Raw genomic sequence first — 15,538 nt, forward strand, 5'->3', positions numbered from 1 at the left:
CAGAAACAAGGCACAGAGTGTTTTACAGTCTTCCTTGGAAGCCTCCCCACTCCTGTGAGTCCCCAGCTCACTTTTTCTCACTTCTCCTTTCCCAGAGGGAGCCTGAAGTCATGCCCTTGCTTAAAACTTTGAGATTGTACTTTGCAAATCAAAATTTCTGCCCTGAGAGCCCTCACAGAGCAGAGCAGGGGAATAAACAGCAGAACAAGCCCCTGCCAGGGTGCCTGATGGATCCTTCCTGAGTGAAGAGGGTTTGTTGGGTTTTTTTAAAAATCTTTCAGCTCATCACCACTTCATGAAGAACTCACAGAGCTGCCAGGCACACAGGTGCCAGGCTGGGAGTACCAAAATCTGGATAACTGACCTCAGGATGCTCCAAGGGGTTGGACAGAAGAGCATCTTGCTCAAAAGTGGCGTGGGCAGCACATGTTGGTTCTGCTGCCCTCTTAAGCAGCCCTAACTCTCACCTCAACCACCTTTCCACTAAAGCACAGCAGCTGTGCTCTCTGCAGGGTTTTGCTGCACATCAAGATGGAGACAATCATCCTCTGGGCTCTTTGGAGGAGTCAGGGCCTGGGGTTTGTCTGGTTGGACACTGCAGACAGTACCTTGTTGTCCAGGTCGAAGAGGTAGGAGTCCTCCTCCCGGACATCGGCCTCGGAGTCGGAGATCAGCTCCCCAACGTACCTGTTGATAGTAAAAGGGTTTTAAAATCATGGGGATTTAGGGTTAAAAGGAAAAATAAGCTTAGTAGGCCCTGAAGAACTTCTACATGAAGAACTTGTACTTGCTAGAACTGCACCTGTGTAGCTAGTACATGATAAATGATATAATTGTTAGATGTGATGATTGTTTAGTAATTATATATAATTACTGTTTAATCATAAGAATAATCATGAGAAACTGTGGTCAGGGGCCTAAGAAAGATCATGAGAAACTCATGTCAATGTATACAATAGAACAATATGAGTTTAATAATATGTAAGTTATATAAGGATGTAATATAAAATATGTTCAGCTCGAAAGCTGTGTTGGAGTCAGATTTGGGTTTGTACCCCTGATCCCAGAGCTGTCAATAAAAGCACCTGCAGATAATCATATCCTGTGATTATGTGTGCTCCTGAACGCTAACACTGTGGGCACAGGGACAGGCAGCAATGTCATCACAGGTTCCAACACCTCTTTCTGGGGAGAGAGAAACAGCCCAAAATGCAGCCCGGGCACAGATGGACAGCCACAGCCACAGTGCTGGCCAGCTCCAAGCCACCAAACTGAGCTCTGTTAACTCCCAGCAGTGAGAATCCGGCTCCAAACTCCACCTCTTCAGAGCAACACTTAAATAATATTTTAAATTACATTAATGATATTAAAACCTATTTAATATTAAAATTTATTTATTTTCTCCGGAGGACTAAGTTTCCTTTTGCAAATCTCTCTGTTGGCCAAGATCAACACATGAATCCAAGTCTCCTGAAGTTCCTGGTCAGACTCAGGCTGTCCCACAGCCACTGCAGTGCTCATGCTATTCACACCCCAAAACGAAACATTTGTGTCTGCCCCTCATGCATTTCCCAGGATATTTTGAGCAATTATAGGCTACACAACTTCAAAAGTTTTGGTTGTAAGTCTTAGGTCTAACCTAACGTGGCAGGATCCCTGGATCCCTTCTAAATCCCTCCTGAACCAGGATAAATGTGAGCTGTGGTCCCAGAAACAGCCACCCTGTTGTAAAACCAGGACACAGGCAGGTCCTCCACGGAGAATGAGGCAGGTGCTGCTTGGCCTGGGCTTGCTGAGAAGGACCACACAGCCAGAGAGATCTGGGTTTGATGCAAACCCCCTTGCTGCAGGAGTTCCCACAGCACTGGTGTTTCCACCTCTGTCTCCCTGTTTCCATTTTAATTGGTTTTGGACTGTCAACTGTGGGAATCCAGAGCTTCCTTCTGGCTGTCCTGGCAGGTCTGGGACCCTGGCAGGGGTCAGGAACCCCCCTGGACAGAGCCCCCAGAGACACTGTCTGTGATCTCTGTCCATGGAAAAGAGTTTTCAACCTTACAGGATGAATTACCAGCTCTGAGTGTTTGATATAAGTCATAATTAAGTGTGGCACGGGTGCAAAAGTAAAATTTTAGGATTCTAGATGAGGGGTGCAAAGGGGACAAGATAGAAGAAATTGGGTGTGCCTTGTCCTTTTTCTCCTTCTTCATGCCCTCCATGTCTCACTGTGGTGTTGGCATTTTTCTGTTGGTTCAGGCTGGGGACACACTGTCCAATGTAGGTGACAGATATTGGCACGTTCTTGTAAATCCAGCCCAGGGAGTTTCTGGTATTTTATGTTTGTCACATCCCACTGAGGGCAGAGCCCCACACGCTGCCCTGCAGGACAGAGCTGGGCAGGGCAGCAGAACATGTGAGAGATCAACAGAATAAACAACCTGGAAACCAGCACAGACCAATTATGGCTTCTGCTTTGGCAGGGGCTAACAGACAGAGACTTTCTACAATCTCAGGATCGTCAATAGCTCAGATTCCGACAGTCAAGGTTCAACACTTCCTGCCCTGAGCTGCTTTAGTCAAAGGAAGAAACTCAGAGTGGAGGGACTGAGGGAGGGTGTGAGAAAAAAACAGCAGCACAACAGCTTGTCAAGTGTCCAAGGCCAGGGTTTGGAGCAATCTGGGATACTGGAAGGTGTCCCAGCCCATGGCAGAGATGGGATTTAAGGTCCCTCCCAACCCACCCCAGTCTGTGTTTCTGTGAGGTTAGTATATAAGTGTTCCAAGCCTGCAGTGAAACAGTGATTATTGCAAGCAAAGGATTCACCACATGGATAAATATTCTTTGCAGCATCAACAGAACTTCCATAGCCAGCAGTTGCTCTCACAGCATTCCTGCAGCCCTCAGGCATATTCCAAGTGTTAAACAACTGCCTCCAATCCCCCAGGGCTCAAGGCAGCATTTAACTCCCAGGCTGGGGAGGAGGAGAGCCAGGAAACATGAGCCTGGAGAGGATCTCTGCACTCTGTGACCAGGGATTTTTGGCTGGGAGCCTCCTGTTTGCCCTCACTGCTCCACTACTAGAAATCACCCACTCCTTGGAGGCCTAAAGCATAGAAAGGTGGCCAGAGAGGAAGGGAAATTGCTGTGGAAAGGCCCAGCAGGCAGCAGCAGCTGAGAACAGCTGAATAATTCTGCTCAAAGAGGCCCTTGCCCAGGGACAGCCACTGCAGGTTTATAATTCCATGAAATAAAATACCACAATCAAATTAAAAATCGTTGGTTTAATGCTCCTTTCAAGCCTATTCCTGTAACTCATTTCCTTTCCAGGCTGTTCAAAGTTACTAACAGGTCCCTGCTTTTCCAGGCCCAAAGTTAGGGAAGGGTGTGCTAGAGGTGCATGTTCCTCCCAAAAACCAGCAGGAGCCCCTTCATTTAAGAACTCCTGTGGTCAAGGCAGTGTCTTTCTCCCCAGCAGGATGTTCAGCACACTGATGGCAAATAACTCCATCCCAGAGCTTCCCAGGGCTGCCCATCACTGCTCCAACAGCCTCGAGTGAGCTTGGGACAGATGATCTTGGAGGGCTTTTCCAAACTGAATGATTCTGTGATCACAGGGGACTTTGTGCAAAAACCCAGAGCAAGGAGCAGTCCCTAGCACAGGCTCCAGTGTTTGCCACAGGATGTGGGAGACAGGAGGCCTGGGGCTTCTCTGCCTGGAGACAAACACCTGGCTTGATGCAGCTGGTACCTTCCTAAAGCACCACTGGAACAGAAAGCAAGTATTCAAAAACCATAAATGGATGCAAAAGGAACAGACCAGATCCTCTGGTTTCTGCATCCCACTAATTCCCAGCCTCTCCAACAAAAGTCAGCAGCAGCTGTGCTGTTTGCACAAGGAGCAGCTCCACCACCTACCAACTAGGCATGAACAGAACAGATTCAACCCAACCCACAGCAGCAGCAGCACAGGGTGAGCAACAGCAGCTTCTGAACAGCACCAAATTCTGAGGCCAGGGAGAAACCTGCCCATGAGCACAGCCCTGAGGGGCTGCAGAGCCTGGAGGCTCCATGGGAGCCCTGTGGGACAGGAGGGTGGCACTGTCACACCTCCCCTTGTGAGGGCTGTCCTAGAACAGGGACTGGACAGAGCTACAGAATAAAGCAGGGATTTATCCAAAGGATCTCCTCCATGGATCCACCTTGGGCAGCACCAGAGCCCAGCCAGGGCTGCACCCAAATGACCCAAAATGGTCCCAAAATGCACGAGCGCTCCCGGGGGCTCTCCCTGGGATCAGTTCTGCTCCATTGGCACCTTGGAGTTCATTGTCCCATTCCAGCTTCAGCCCAGGCAGTCCCATCCTGCTTGTTTTTCTCTCTCCAGCCCACGGTGTTTGTGCTCCTGGGGCTGAGGTTTGGATCATTTGTCCTTGGTGCCCAGCTGGAGCAGGAATTGTTTTGTCTCCCTGCTCTGGGCAGAGCTCAGCATCCCCTCATGTGAAGCCCAGACCCACAGACTAAAGCAGCACAGAATGTGAAAAATAGAAAAGCTGAAACCTGAGGCATCACCCTTGCCAAGCTGCTGCTTCCAGGGCTGTGCAGAAGGGACAGGAGGCAGCTACAGAGTCACAGAATCATCACGGTTCAGAAAGACCTTCGGGACCATTGAGTCCAGTCATGAACCCAGCACCACCAACATCACCCAGACCACGTCCCCAGCTGCCACTTCCAGATGCCTTTTGAACACTTCCAGAGGTGGTGACTCCAACAGCTCCCTGGCCAGTGCCTGATCACTCCTTCAGCAAAAAGCCATTTTCACATCTCTGATCTGAAGCTCCCCTGGTGCAGCTTGAGGCCATTTTTCCTTGTCCTTTCACTGATTCCCTGGGAGCAGAGCCCGACCCCCCGGCTGTCCCCTCCTGTCAGGAGCTGTGCAGAGCCACAAGGTCCCCCTGAGCCTCCTTTGCTCCAGGCTGAGCCCCTTCCCAGCTCCCTCAGGAATTCTCCAGCCCCTTCCCAGCTCCCTCAGCCTCTCCTGGTGCCTGTGAAGAGTTACAAGATAAAGGTCACACCAATACAATCATCCTTCCAAAGCTGAGCAATAACCACAGGACACAGCAACTGCCCACTCAGGGCTCTAATCCAAATGTTTAACACAAAATGCTCTTCCAGAGAAGCTGATGCTGGGATCTGCTCTGTCCTGGCAGCCCCAAGCACTGCCAGCACTGGGGCTGCTTTCCAGAGAGGAGGAAAGGAAGGAACAGGTCTATGGGATGCTCATAGAGAATCACAGGAAGGACCCATGGAGCCGAGGGCTTGAATTTGATGAGTGAGAAAATGAGTGTGTGACAGAGCAGGAATGTGCACGGGCACGACATTAATTAGCTCAGCTGTTTAGTAAGCAGCTCATTTAGCTAACGGAGATAGTACCCAGCAGTGAAGCAGTGCCAGCAGCTCCTGGCAAGGCTGGGGGCAGCCAGGCTGTGGGATCTGCACCCCCTCAGCCCCACGTGCTCTGCAGTGTCTGTGTTCATCACCCCCTCCCTGGGCTGCCTGCTCCTCCTGTGTGCTGGAATCCCAGCAGCACCTGCTGAAGCCACTGCCTTTTCTCCTTGGGAGCAGTTACTCACAGGCTCTGGCCTGTTCCTGGCCCTGCACCACACCTCTGGGACCTGTGGCACTTAGGGACAGCCCTGCATAAGGACAGGCCCCAGAGACAGCAGCTTTTGGCTTCATCTCTAAAAAAATATTTTAGCAGCTGGCAGCTCCTGACACAGAAGAAATACTTGGCCAATTATCTTTTTCTTTATTTTTAGTTTTAAATACTGCAATAATCTTCCTCAATCCCCCACCCAACTCCATAACACATCAATAACTAGTTCTAAAAACCACCAGCACCCATTTCCAGGATGGACATGAGTGCAGCCTAATTTAGTAGGTGCTCAGTCACTGTAATATTGCAATGAAGGAAACACTTTCCAAACTATTTAATAAAGTACATATACAACTTGAACCTCAAACTGTGGGGTCTGATGACAGGTTTTTCACTTGACATAAATCTGAACATTTCTGTGCCTAAGTACTTTATTGACTCAGGGCCAAAACATGTGCTTCACCCCAAGTGCTTCCTTGTTTTGCTGAATCAGACTAAAGCCAGAGCTGTGACACTGGAAAACCTCTGGAGAAGTCAGGATTGAAGCAGAGGAAGTTGTTCCACTGCCCTGGCCTGCAGTGTCCCATATCTGTGGCAAACATGGGAGTTGAGCACATTTTGCAGCAAAACCCAAAAATGTTTTTCCCCCATCACTTGTGTTTCAAACGGAGAAGAGCTGAGCACAGATCCCAGCAAAACAGAGGGCAATGGAGAAAGCTCCACACTATGAAAAGAAGGACAGACAGCAGGAAATGGAGTCAGGAAACCTCTGGCTGAGGGCAGGCAGCTGAGCTCAGTGCCAACTTGATTTACATGAAAACCTCTCCTTGAAGGGAAGCAAACCATGTGTGACCTGGTGAAGTGCTGGGGTTGCTGGGATGATGGAAGCTGCAAAACTTACTCCTGGATTTGGGAAGTGCTGGGTTGCTGGGCTGGTGAAAGCTGCTCAGCTCACTCAGGGCTGGATTTGGGAAGTGCTGGGTTGCTAGGATGGTGAAAGCTAAACACCTTACTCCTGGGTTTGGGAATGGATGATGGAAGCTGCACAATTCAGTGCTGGATTTGGGAAGTGCTGGGTTGCTGGGCAGGTGAAAGCTGCACAACTCACTCAGTACAGGATTTGGGAAGTGCTGGGTTGCTGGGATGGTGAAAGCTGCACAACTTACTCGCAGACAAAGGTTCCCAGAGGAATGTCCTGCATCGTCCGCACTCCCCAGCCCATCTTTTGTGTCCTGTAAAGCTGCAACCGAGTCCTGGAAAAGAGGAAAAGAGGAAATGAAGCCACACTGATGACAGCACTCCATGGAAAGAATGAATTTTCATGGAGAGATGAGCAAAAAGCCAGCACCTTCCATCAGCACACACTCCCAGAGGATTTTAATATTCACCCTCCCATTCTCACCCTGCAGGGATGCTCCACTCCCACAGCTCCCAGCTGTGGACAGATGCTGGCATGGAAACAGCCCAGAGACAAGGGACAAGTGCCAGTCAGCCCCTTCTGCCTGCCCAGGTGCACACCAAGGGGCTGGGGAAGAGGGGACAGGGTGGGTGCTCTGTGTGATGATGATTTACAGAGGCTATCAGGATCCCACCAGCAGCATTTCCTTCCCCTCCACACAGCCCTGGAGGAAGCAGGGAAGGTGGAAGGGGATTTACAGCTGAGGAGGAAGGCAGGGATCTCCCAGGGACTAAAGAACACCTTGAACTAAGTGCTCTGACCCCTCTGCCCTCTGCCAAAGCCAGGGCATTCAGCAATTCCATCATATCCAGCTGCCTGGCTGAAAGACAAGAAAGAAAAGCTGCAACTTGAGACTTCTTGGTGTAATAGCTGCTCTGTGGAATTTTACTGATGGGGCTTATAGGCAGAGAAACAATCCTGTAAGTCATTCTGCCTCCTGCTCAGCCAGAACCTGAGTTAAGTGCAGGATGAACAGTCTCCAGGGCTAGGAAAAGCTTGTTCTATCCCTGAGGGAACCAAAACCCACTCTCAGCAACGCTGTTATTGGAATTAAGTGAAATCTGATGCTCACCTTAACTTCACCCTGTTGCTTTTCCCAGTACTTCTCTTCCCCACACCCACTCCCTCCTGCACTGTCAGCTCAAACCAAGGGATGTGAATTTTATCCTGTTTGCCCACAGCTTCACCAGGACAAACCATGACCTCAGGGGAGTGATTGCTCTCAGAGAAGCAGGGTCTAACACTGGGTTTGGGGCTTGGGGAAGTCCCCCAGCTTTTGGCTTGTCTATCAGAGCTCAGATCTGGGCTCTGCTCTGGAGCCAGCACCGGCGGCAGTGGGGCCGTGGCTGAGCTGAGCCTGACAGCTGAGCTGGGCCAGGCTGCCAGCTGGATACGTGTGCTCTGCCAGGCAGAGTTAATTTGGAGCCAATCTGATAAAGGAAGCACTGAAAACAAAGCAGCAGCACCCCTGTGTCAGCTGCAGCCCCAAGGCAGGAGCCTTGCCCACTGCCACCCCAGGGACCACGAGCTCTGCCCAGCACCTGACCCTCCTTCCCAGCAGAGCTGCTCTCCTCAGCTCATGTTGGGTTCCCAGCCCTTCCCATCTTTCAGAAAAAAAAAAGAAAAAACTTCAGCAAGGCAAAAAATGCAAAAGCAACAGCTCTATCCGTACAGCTCCTGAAAAAACACCCACGGAGGCACCGGAGCTTGGCAGGGAAAACCAGAGAGAGGTAAAGTTCTGAAGAAACACATCAAGTTTCTTCCCTGCTTATTTTTAACAGTGCAAAATGTCATTGCAACTACAAAGCTTGCAAAAAGAGTGTTGTCAGCACTACAAAGAAATTCTAAAAAGTTGGGGTTTTTTTCCCAGTGGGATACCTTTGAATTTAGTGCAGTGGCAAACTCCTCTATAGCAGTCCAAACCAAAACATTGACATTTTTAGCCAGGCACCAAAATCCCAGCAGCCTAACCTGGAGCAGCAAGGCCAACAGGCATTCAGGTATCCAACTCAGTGGCAATCGTGCCAAGAACTTGTAAATTTTAAGCAGCCAAGTCTGGGCATGCTGGCCTGTATTTCTAATCTAGAGTACTGGTTTACAAGATCTTCTCAATTCAGATTCTGCAGCTCTGTTGCTGTCATGTCCTTCTCAGCTCTCCCCGAGACACACTTGGGCTGTGCATGCAAATCCACAAGCCATTTGTATGTTTTATGGTCAGCTGATGAAAGAACACTGCAGTTCCCACCTGATGGTGCCATGGGCAGGCTGCAGATATTAACTGAGATGTTAATTGAGCTCATCAACCCACTGCTGCTCCATTCCCACTGGCAGCATGCAGGAACCCACTTCCATCCCACCAGCTCCAGCTTCCATGCTGGGTTTTGTGGGATTATGGGGGAGCTGAGAGGCAGAAGGCTCATGGGTTTGGGGTACAGACATTTCAGAGCAGCTGTGTTTGCCCCTCGTGCCCACCTGAGGCCGTTCTGCACCACGCGGTTCCTGCAGGTTCTCCAGCACGAGCACGCGTGGTTGCACTCGAAGATCAGGGGGGGCTCAGCCATGTTGAACTCAGGCAGGAGTCGGCCATCCTGAAGGAGAGAACCACCCCAGATTGGGTTATTTGTCTGCTCCTGGGATCCCCAAAACCACAGGCAGAAATTCCCCCCAGGGTAAAAACAGGCCAGGGAGCCCCAGGTGAAGTGATGCCCCAGGCTCCCCAAACCCAGCGTCAGAGCTCAGGTTCTGCAGGGGTTTTGCTTTACCCTGACAGCAGCAGAGTCACCACTGTCACCCACAGCTGACAAACAGCCAGAGAATTTTGATTTTTGCTGCCTGCCATCACCCTACACAGCATTTAAAAAAACACTCCTAGTGCTGTGCAGAAAATTGGTGTGCATCATCATCATTATTGCCATTTGCTGTGCTGGAGGGGAGAGTGGCTGCTTAGTCTGCCTCTGGAATAAAGCCTGAACTTGCAGAGTCCAAGGCCAGTACACCCAAGTTCTGTGAATCACACTACCTTCCTAAATAACACTCCCAAAAAAACCTTCAACTCAGTTATTTATCAACAAACAGAGTTAAGGAAGTGATGGATACAATTTATCATATTTAACAAATTTGGCTTTTAAGGCTTGAGAGGTGCAATCACCTATTAATGTGTAAATAAAATGGCTACAAAGCCAGTAAAGATACCAACACTCCTCCTGGGAGAAACTTGCAGAGATTCACAGAACTTCTCATCTTTGTAGCACCTGTCCAAAGACGAATCTCAAAACCTCCCTGGAGAGTGGAAGCATTTACCCAAAACACACCTGACTTCTGCCAACGTGGCAGTGAAAACATCTTTACTCTGCCTTCATCCAGAAGAATAACAATAAATAAAAGCAGATTAAAAAAATTCTCTTTCTACTCCCCTCCCTTTGTTTACATCTTACAGCACTTTCCACGTTGCTCTGAAATGGAAGCTGATTTCACGCTTGGATTATTAAATGCTCCCTATCACATGGATGTAATTAATGGCTCAGTTGGCACGAGAGGAACACAAATAAATAACACAAGAAAAGCTGCCCTGAGCAGGCAGTTTGGATTATCACGTCTCAGAGCTGAGACTATAACTTCAGGCATTTTAAGTCAAGAAGAAAGGAGTTGGATTTACAGAAACAGGGAATGGTTTGGGGTGGAAGGGGCCTTAAAGCTCAGCTCATCCCAACCCCTTCCATGGGTATGGACATCTCCCACTGGAGCAGGGTTGCTCCAAGCCCTGTCCAACCTGGCTTTGAGTTGTGCAAGGAACTGAATTAGGCAAAATTCATCTCCCAGGCCCTGGTGTGAGCCAGGAGGGGGCTGTGTGTCCTCACCTTGTCGTACCAGCAGCGCATGCTGAGCTGGCCACACATGCAGTTACTGGAGGAGCAGTCGTCTATACAGACACAATACTGCAAGAGAAGCAAAGGGTTAATTCCACACCACTCACACAACTGAGACTGCAACTGGTGACTGGGTCAGGAAACCACATCTCCTCCTCCTGCTGCAGCTCCTGGGCCAGAGGGATCACCAGCTTCACCAATCAGTGCCAGTTCTACTCCATTGTTTATTTCTGTGAGCAATGAGCACCAAAGGACTCTGCCTTGCACGAAGGATCTCATTCTGAGCCAGTCTCACTGCTCAGGGGAGGGTGTTGTAACCCTGTTGTAACCCTGTTGTAACCCTCCCCCATGCCCTGTGAGCTGTTCTCCACACCTGAAGACAAGGAAATCTCCAAGGAGGGACCAGAGCTGGGAAATGATGCAGCTGTCTCCAGCTGATGCTTCTCCAGCATCCCCAAGCCAGCACAGCCCTGCCACCAGGCTCCTGCACAGAAGGGACTGGCCCAGGAAAGGTCACTTCAGTCACCTCAGAGCTGTGGCCTCACCCTCACCCTGAACTTTCTCTGCTTTCCCACCCAGCCCTTCCAGGACTGCAGGATCACAGCCAAGACCTCGGCCTGGCTGCTGCAGTCCATGGGAAGGCAGCATGGGGAAGGTCTCCCAACAAATCCAACTCTGCAGCCTCAGAAGAGAGGACAAGGGTAAATGGGAGCCACATCAGCCAGCACCAGATGGCCAATGCTACAGCTGAACACAGAGCTCAGCTTAAGCCTCAAAACTGAAGAAAATCAAAATCCCATCTCCTACAACAAGAGCTGGAGGTGAGACACTCAACCTTAGCTGGAATTTGATGGCAATATCAGGACTCAACATTCCCATCTGGAATGCCAAATCTGTTCTGAGGAGCACTGCAGAGCCCAGAAGAGAAGAAAGCATAATCCCTCACCTGTAAATGAGTGATATTCCTGTCAATGTCCATTGGGGAGGTGACACAGTTCTGTGACACGTATTTGTAATTGCTGGGACAGGGCTCACTGTCCACGGAATTGACACAGGGAATGGGGATCCTCTCGTAGCCCCGGGCAATGTCTCTGTCATGGAGAAAGAATTGTCACAGAAGGAAAGCCCCCCAGACAAGGGGCCATTCAAATGCCATCCTGGGGCACAATCACTGCCTTGGAGCACTGAGCACTCAAAGCCATTCAGACTAGAACAGAGGTTGTGTTTTCCCACCCTGCCTTACAGATGGCTCTTTGTGCTTGTGAGGATTTCCATTTGGAAGATGAATTTGCAAACCATGGACTGAATCAGCATGGGCTTAGTTCTTGCTGAGCTCACACTGACCTTCACACCAGTTTAAGAAGGTACACAGTTCTTTCTCAAACCGGGCCCCCAGCCTTCCCTGTGCGAGGGCTCCATTTCATGACCCACAAGCAAAGCCAGCCCTATTCTCACCTGCTCACCACCTTCTCTATCTGGGCAGGCTTCTCAGAAGAAGATTCTTTGAGAGTCTTGTTCATCTGTAGGGCCACCCAGACCTGAGAGTTAAGGCTGGAGCACTGGAGCGGGGTCTCACCCTCTTTGTTCTTTAAAGTGACATCCGAGCCACGGGAAAGAAAGAGACTGCAAAACAGCAAGGAAGGATAAGGATTCCCCAGGAGAAACCAGGCAAGGGGAAAACAAGCTGAATCACATCCTCCAGCCAGCCCTTAAGGGACGAGGAAGAATCTGTAGTAGTGAATAATCACCTGAGTTTGCTTTATTAAGCATGGTTCAGTGAATCCTTCTGACAGAAGCTCTGGGCACCCATGAAAGCTCTGGGCAAACCTTGCCTTGCTTCAGGTACCTTGCTGGTACCAGCCTAACTTCAGGCAGGCTTGAAACTCTCTCTGGCAGGGAAAGATATGGAGTGGGAAGAGCAGGCTGGAAATGGAAGAGCCCCATAGAAAACTGGTGGTGGACTTGGCCCTTGTTTATACTCACCAGCTTTTGGTGAGAACATGATGGCTTTATTCAGAGCAGGGATGAAGCAATAAAACAAAGGTAACAGGGCACCTTGTTACCATGCTAGTGGTGGGGAAAAAAAAGCTTTAATCAAGGAAGCCTGACACCTTCCTGCTGGGAAGCCCAGGCTGAGCACAGCCCCTCAGACTCCAAAACACGCCACATTTTCTGAGCAGCTCTGGCAGCAGCTGGTACCTCACACCCCTCACCCCTGGGAGAAAAACAAGCCCTCCATCCCAATTCTGGGCTGTGTGTAAAGACCAAAGACACTTGAGAGGCTCTCCTGAGCCTGCCAGGCAGCAGCCAGGGGGCAGGGAGGGTGAGCAGTGCACTTACACCACACACTCGTAGCGGTTCTCTCGTGCCGCGATGTGCAGGGGCGAGTCCCCGTGGATGTTCACGGCGTGCAGGTCACACTTTGCTGCCAGCAGGATCTCAGCTATGTCAACACAGCCAGAAAAAGCAGCCCAGTGCAAACAAATGTTTTCCTCCTGGAGGGAAAGAAAACGGAGAGGAGATTGTTTAAAACAAAACCCCCATGGCTTTGGGGGTTCCTTCCTCAGCTCTGCACCTGCAGCGTTCAGTGTGTGGCTGCCATCCCCACCCTGCTCTGGCTGGCTGGGAATGCCAGGATGGACAGGGAAACCTCAGAGCAGCCAAACAGGGAGTTCTCACTCCATCCACCTCTGCACACCAAGGACGGGGAGGCTGCACACAAGGCAATCCATCACCTTCCCTACACACACACAGCTCGTCAGTCTCTGAGCCACAAACCAATCTAGATCAATCCAGGAAAGAGGTGACAGACATGAACAAACATGCTGGAAAAGGCTGGATGCTGGGTTTCCCCAGCTCCAACAGCCAGGAAAGCCACTGTGCCTCCCAGAGCTGCAAAATTAAGGAGAAAAAGAGCACAGCATGAAATTAAGGAGAAAAAGAGCACATAGGGTACGTGAAGGCACCAAAAAGAGAACCGGAAGCCATGGGCTAAGCAATCAATCTGACTCCAGGCATCTCTTAAATACTGTATGTACCCATCTCTCACTAGCAGCACTGGAAATAGCTGAACACTCATCTTTCTGAAGGAGATATTTTAAGGGATGATCCTGTTTTCTGTTACACTGCAATTTGCAGCACACGTCGATCCCTTCCCCATGACAGGCTCTAAAGATGTCGATGACAACAGTGAAATGATAGTAATGATCACCCAGCTATTCCCTCTTTTTCCTTCTTTTTAAAGCAAAAACAAAGCTGCTGCTGGAGTGTTTGAGCTGTTACCATGTAAATTAAGGTCCTGCCTTAAATAGGGAGCTACTGCCACACATCAGGGAGAGGGAGACACTCTTCTACCCAGCTCCTGCTTCCCTTTACAGTATCATCTAGCAAAACCCCATACAGTCTACAGAAAACATCCATCCTGTGGGTTGCACCCACATGCTGCAGCTCACACAGGTCACAGACACCTGCACTGGTCTCTGCTTTGCATTGCTCCTGCCTAAAAAGCAGCATCAGCACAATCAAAGCATTTCTCCCAAAGCAGGATGTTTCCCAGCACCAGTGACATTTGTCCTTAACCACATCCACCAGGACACCCCAGCTGCAGGTCCAGGATAGATGTGTCACACACACAGCTGTTAAGAGCACAGCTCTCTTTCAAGTCAATTGTTGACTGAGTTGATTTGATGTTCATCATTAATGTGTGATCTTGAAGCTGTGACAGATCAAAGAGACAGTTTTGTTCAGTCAGCAAGCAGATGTAACAGCCCAAAAAGCCCCCTCTCACCTTGACTTCTCCTTTTAGGAACAGATTGGATCCAGACCTGCCTGGGAACTGGGAACCATCTAAGTGTGCTGTGTTTGGCTGGGATAGAGTTAATATTTCTCCCAGTGGCTGGTGTGGGGCTGTGCTGAACCCAGGGCTGGGGACACAGAGATGTCACTGCTGAGCAGGGCTGACACAGAGCCTGTTCTGGTCCTCCTGCTGCCTCACTGGGGAGGAGACTGGGGGACATGGAAAGCTGGGAGGACACAGCAGGGCAGGCAAAGGGATACTCCAGACCACCTGACATCAGTTCAGGATAAAAAGTGGGGAAAGAATGATGAAAGGGGATGTTTGGAGTGATGGTTTTTGTCTTCCACATCACTGTTCCATGGGTGGGGCCCTGCTCTCCTGCAGGTGCTGAACACCTGCCCAACCATGGGAAGCAGGGAATGAATTCCCTGTTTTGTTCTGCTTGTGTGTGTGCCTTTGGCTTTTCCATTAAACTGTATCACAACCCACAAGCCTTTTTATACTTTTTACCCTTCTGATTCTCTCCCCACTGGTGGGGGAGTGAGCAAGGTGCTGTGAGGGGCTTGGTGCCTGGCTGGGGTTAGACCACACAATCACAGAAACACAGAGGGGTTTGCTGTGGTTCAGTTTGGAAGAGACCTCAAAGTTCATCCTGTGCCACCCCCTGCCATGGACAGGGACACCTTCCACTATTCCCAGGTCGCTCTAAACCTTGTCCAACCTGGCCTTAGACACTTCCAGGAATGGAACGAGACACCTCACTTCAAAATCCTTAGAGACTCCACGAAACAAAAGATAAACATAGTATAAGGAAAAGAGAGGAGCAGTGCTGATACCATGATTCCCTTGGAAATAAAGCAGACAGTATCTCTTTGTATCTTCTCTATTTCCCTGTAAATCCCTGGGAAAGCACCTGGCACAGCCCCACAGGCAGCGCTGGGGGTCCCACGGAGCTCCCAGTGACTCAAGCACTGAGTTCATCCCACTGGAGCAGGATTTAGGGAGGGGAAGGGCAGATCCAGCCTGAGCTGCCAGCCTGGCCATGCTCTGGACACATCAGAGCTTTGTGCCAGGGATGCCCAGGAAAAGCCAGGCTTTGATAGCTGCTGGCAGAGTGCTCAGCCCATCCAGAAACACAAACAGGAGCTCATTCCCCCCAGAAGGCACACAGGGTGCCCCTAACCCACAGCCAGAGTCACTGGCCTGACAAACACGGAGCTGGTAAGTCTGGACTGAAGGAGATCTGCCTGGTGCAGTGTCCAGGGGCAGC

The 15,538-nt window shown here is 50.1% G+C and overlaps 1 protein-coding gene across 16 annotated transcripts in view; it reads right to left on the reverse strand.

Moving 5' to 3' along the window:
* EHMT1 (euchromatic histone lysine methyltransferase 1) overlaps positions 1-15,538 on the reverse strand; it is a 121,311-nt gene that overhangs the window by 4,284 nt on the left and 101,489 nt on the right. For all 16 annotated transcript variants that reach the window (XM_021542264.3, XM_077787828.1, XM_077787830.1 and 13 more), the window contains 7 exons: positions 12,813-12,967; positions 11,928-12,095; positions 11,419-11,563; positions 10,464-10,541; positions 9,079-9,194; positions 6,815-6,901; positions 609-687 (listed from right to left, as the gene is read on the reverse strand). In XM_021542264.3, the coding sequence (XP_021397939.1) occupies positions 609-687; positions 6,815-6,901; positions 9,079-9,194; positions 10,464-10,541; positions 11,419-11,563; positions 11,928-12,095; positions 12,813-12,967 (828 nt within the window). The remainder of the gene's footprint in view (positions 1-608; positions 688-6,814; positions 6,902-9,078; positions 9,195-10,463; positions 10,542-11,418; positions 11,564-11,927; positions 12,096-12,812; positions 12,968-15,538) is intronic.

This window comes from Lonchura striata, chromosome 22 (genome assembly GCF_046129695.1).
Source record: "Lonchura striata isolate bLonStr1 chromosome 22, bLonStr1.mat, whole genome shotgun sequence".
NCBI lineage: Eukaryota > Metazoa > Chordata > Aves > Passeriformes > Estrildidae > Lonchura > Lonchura striata.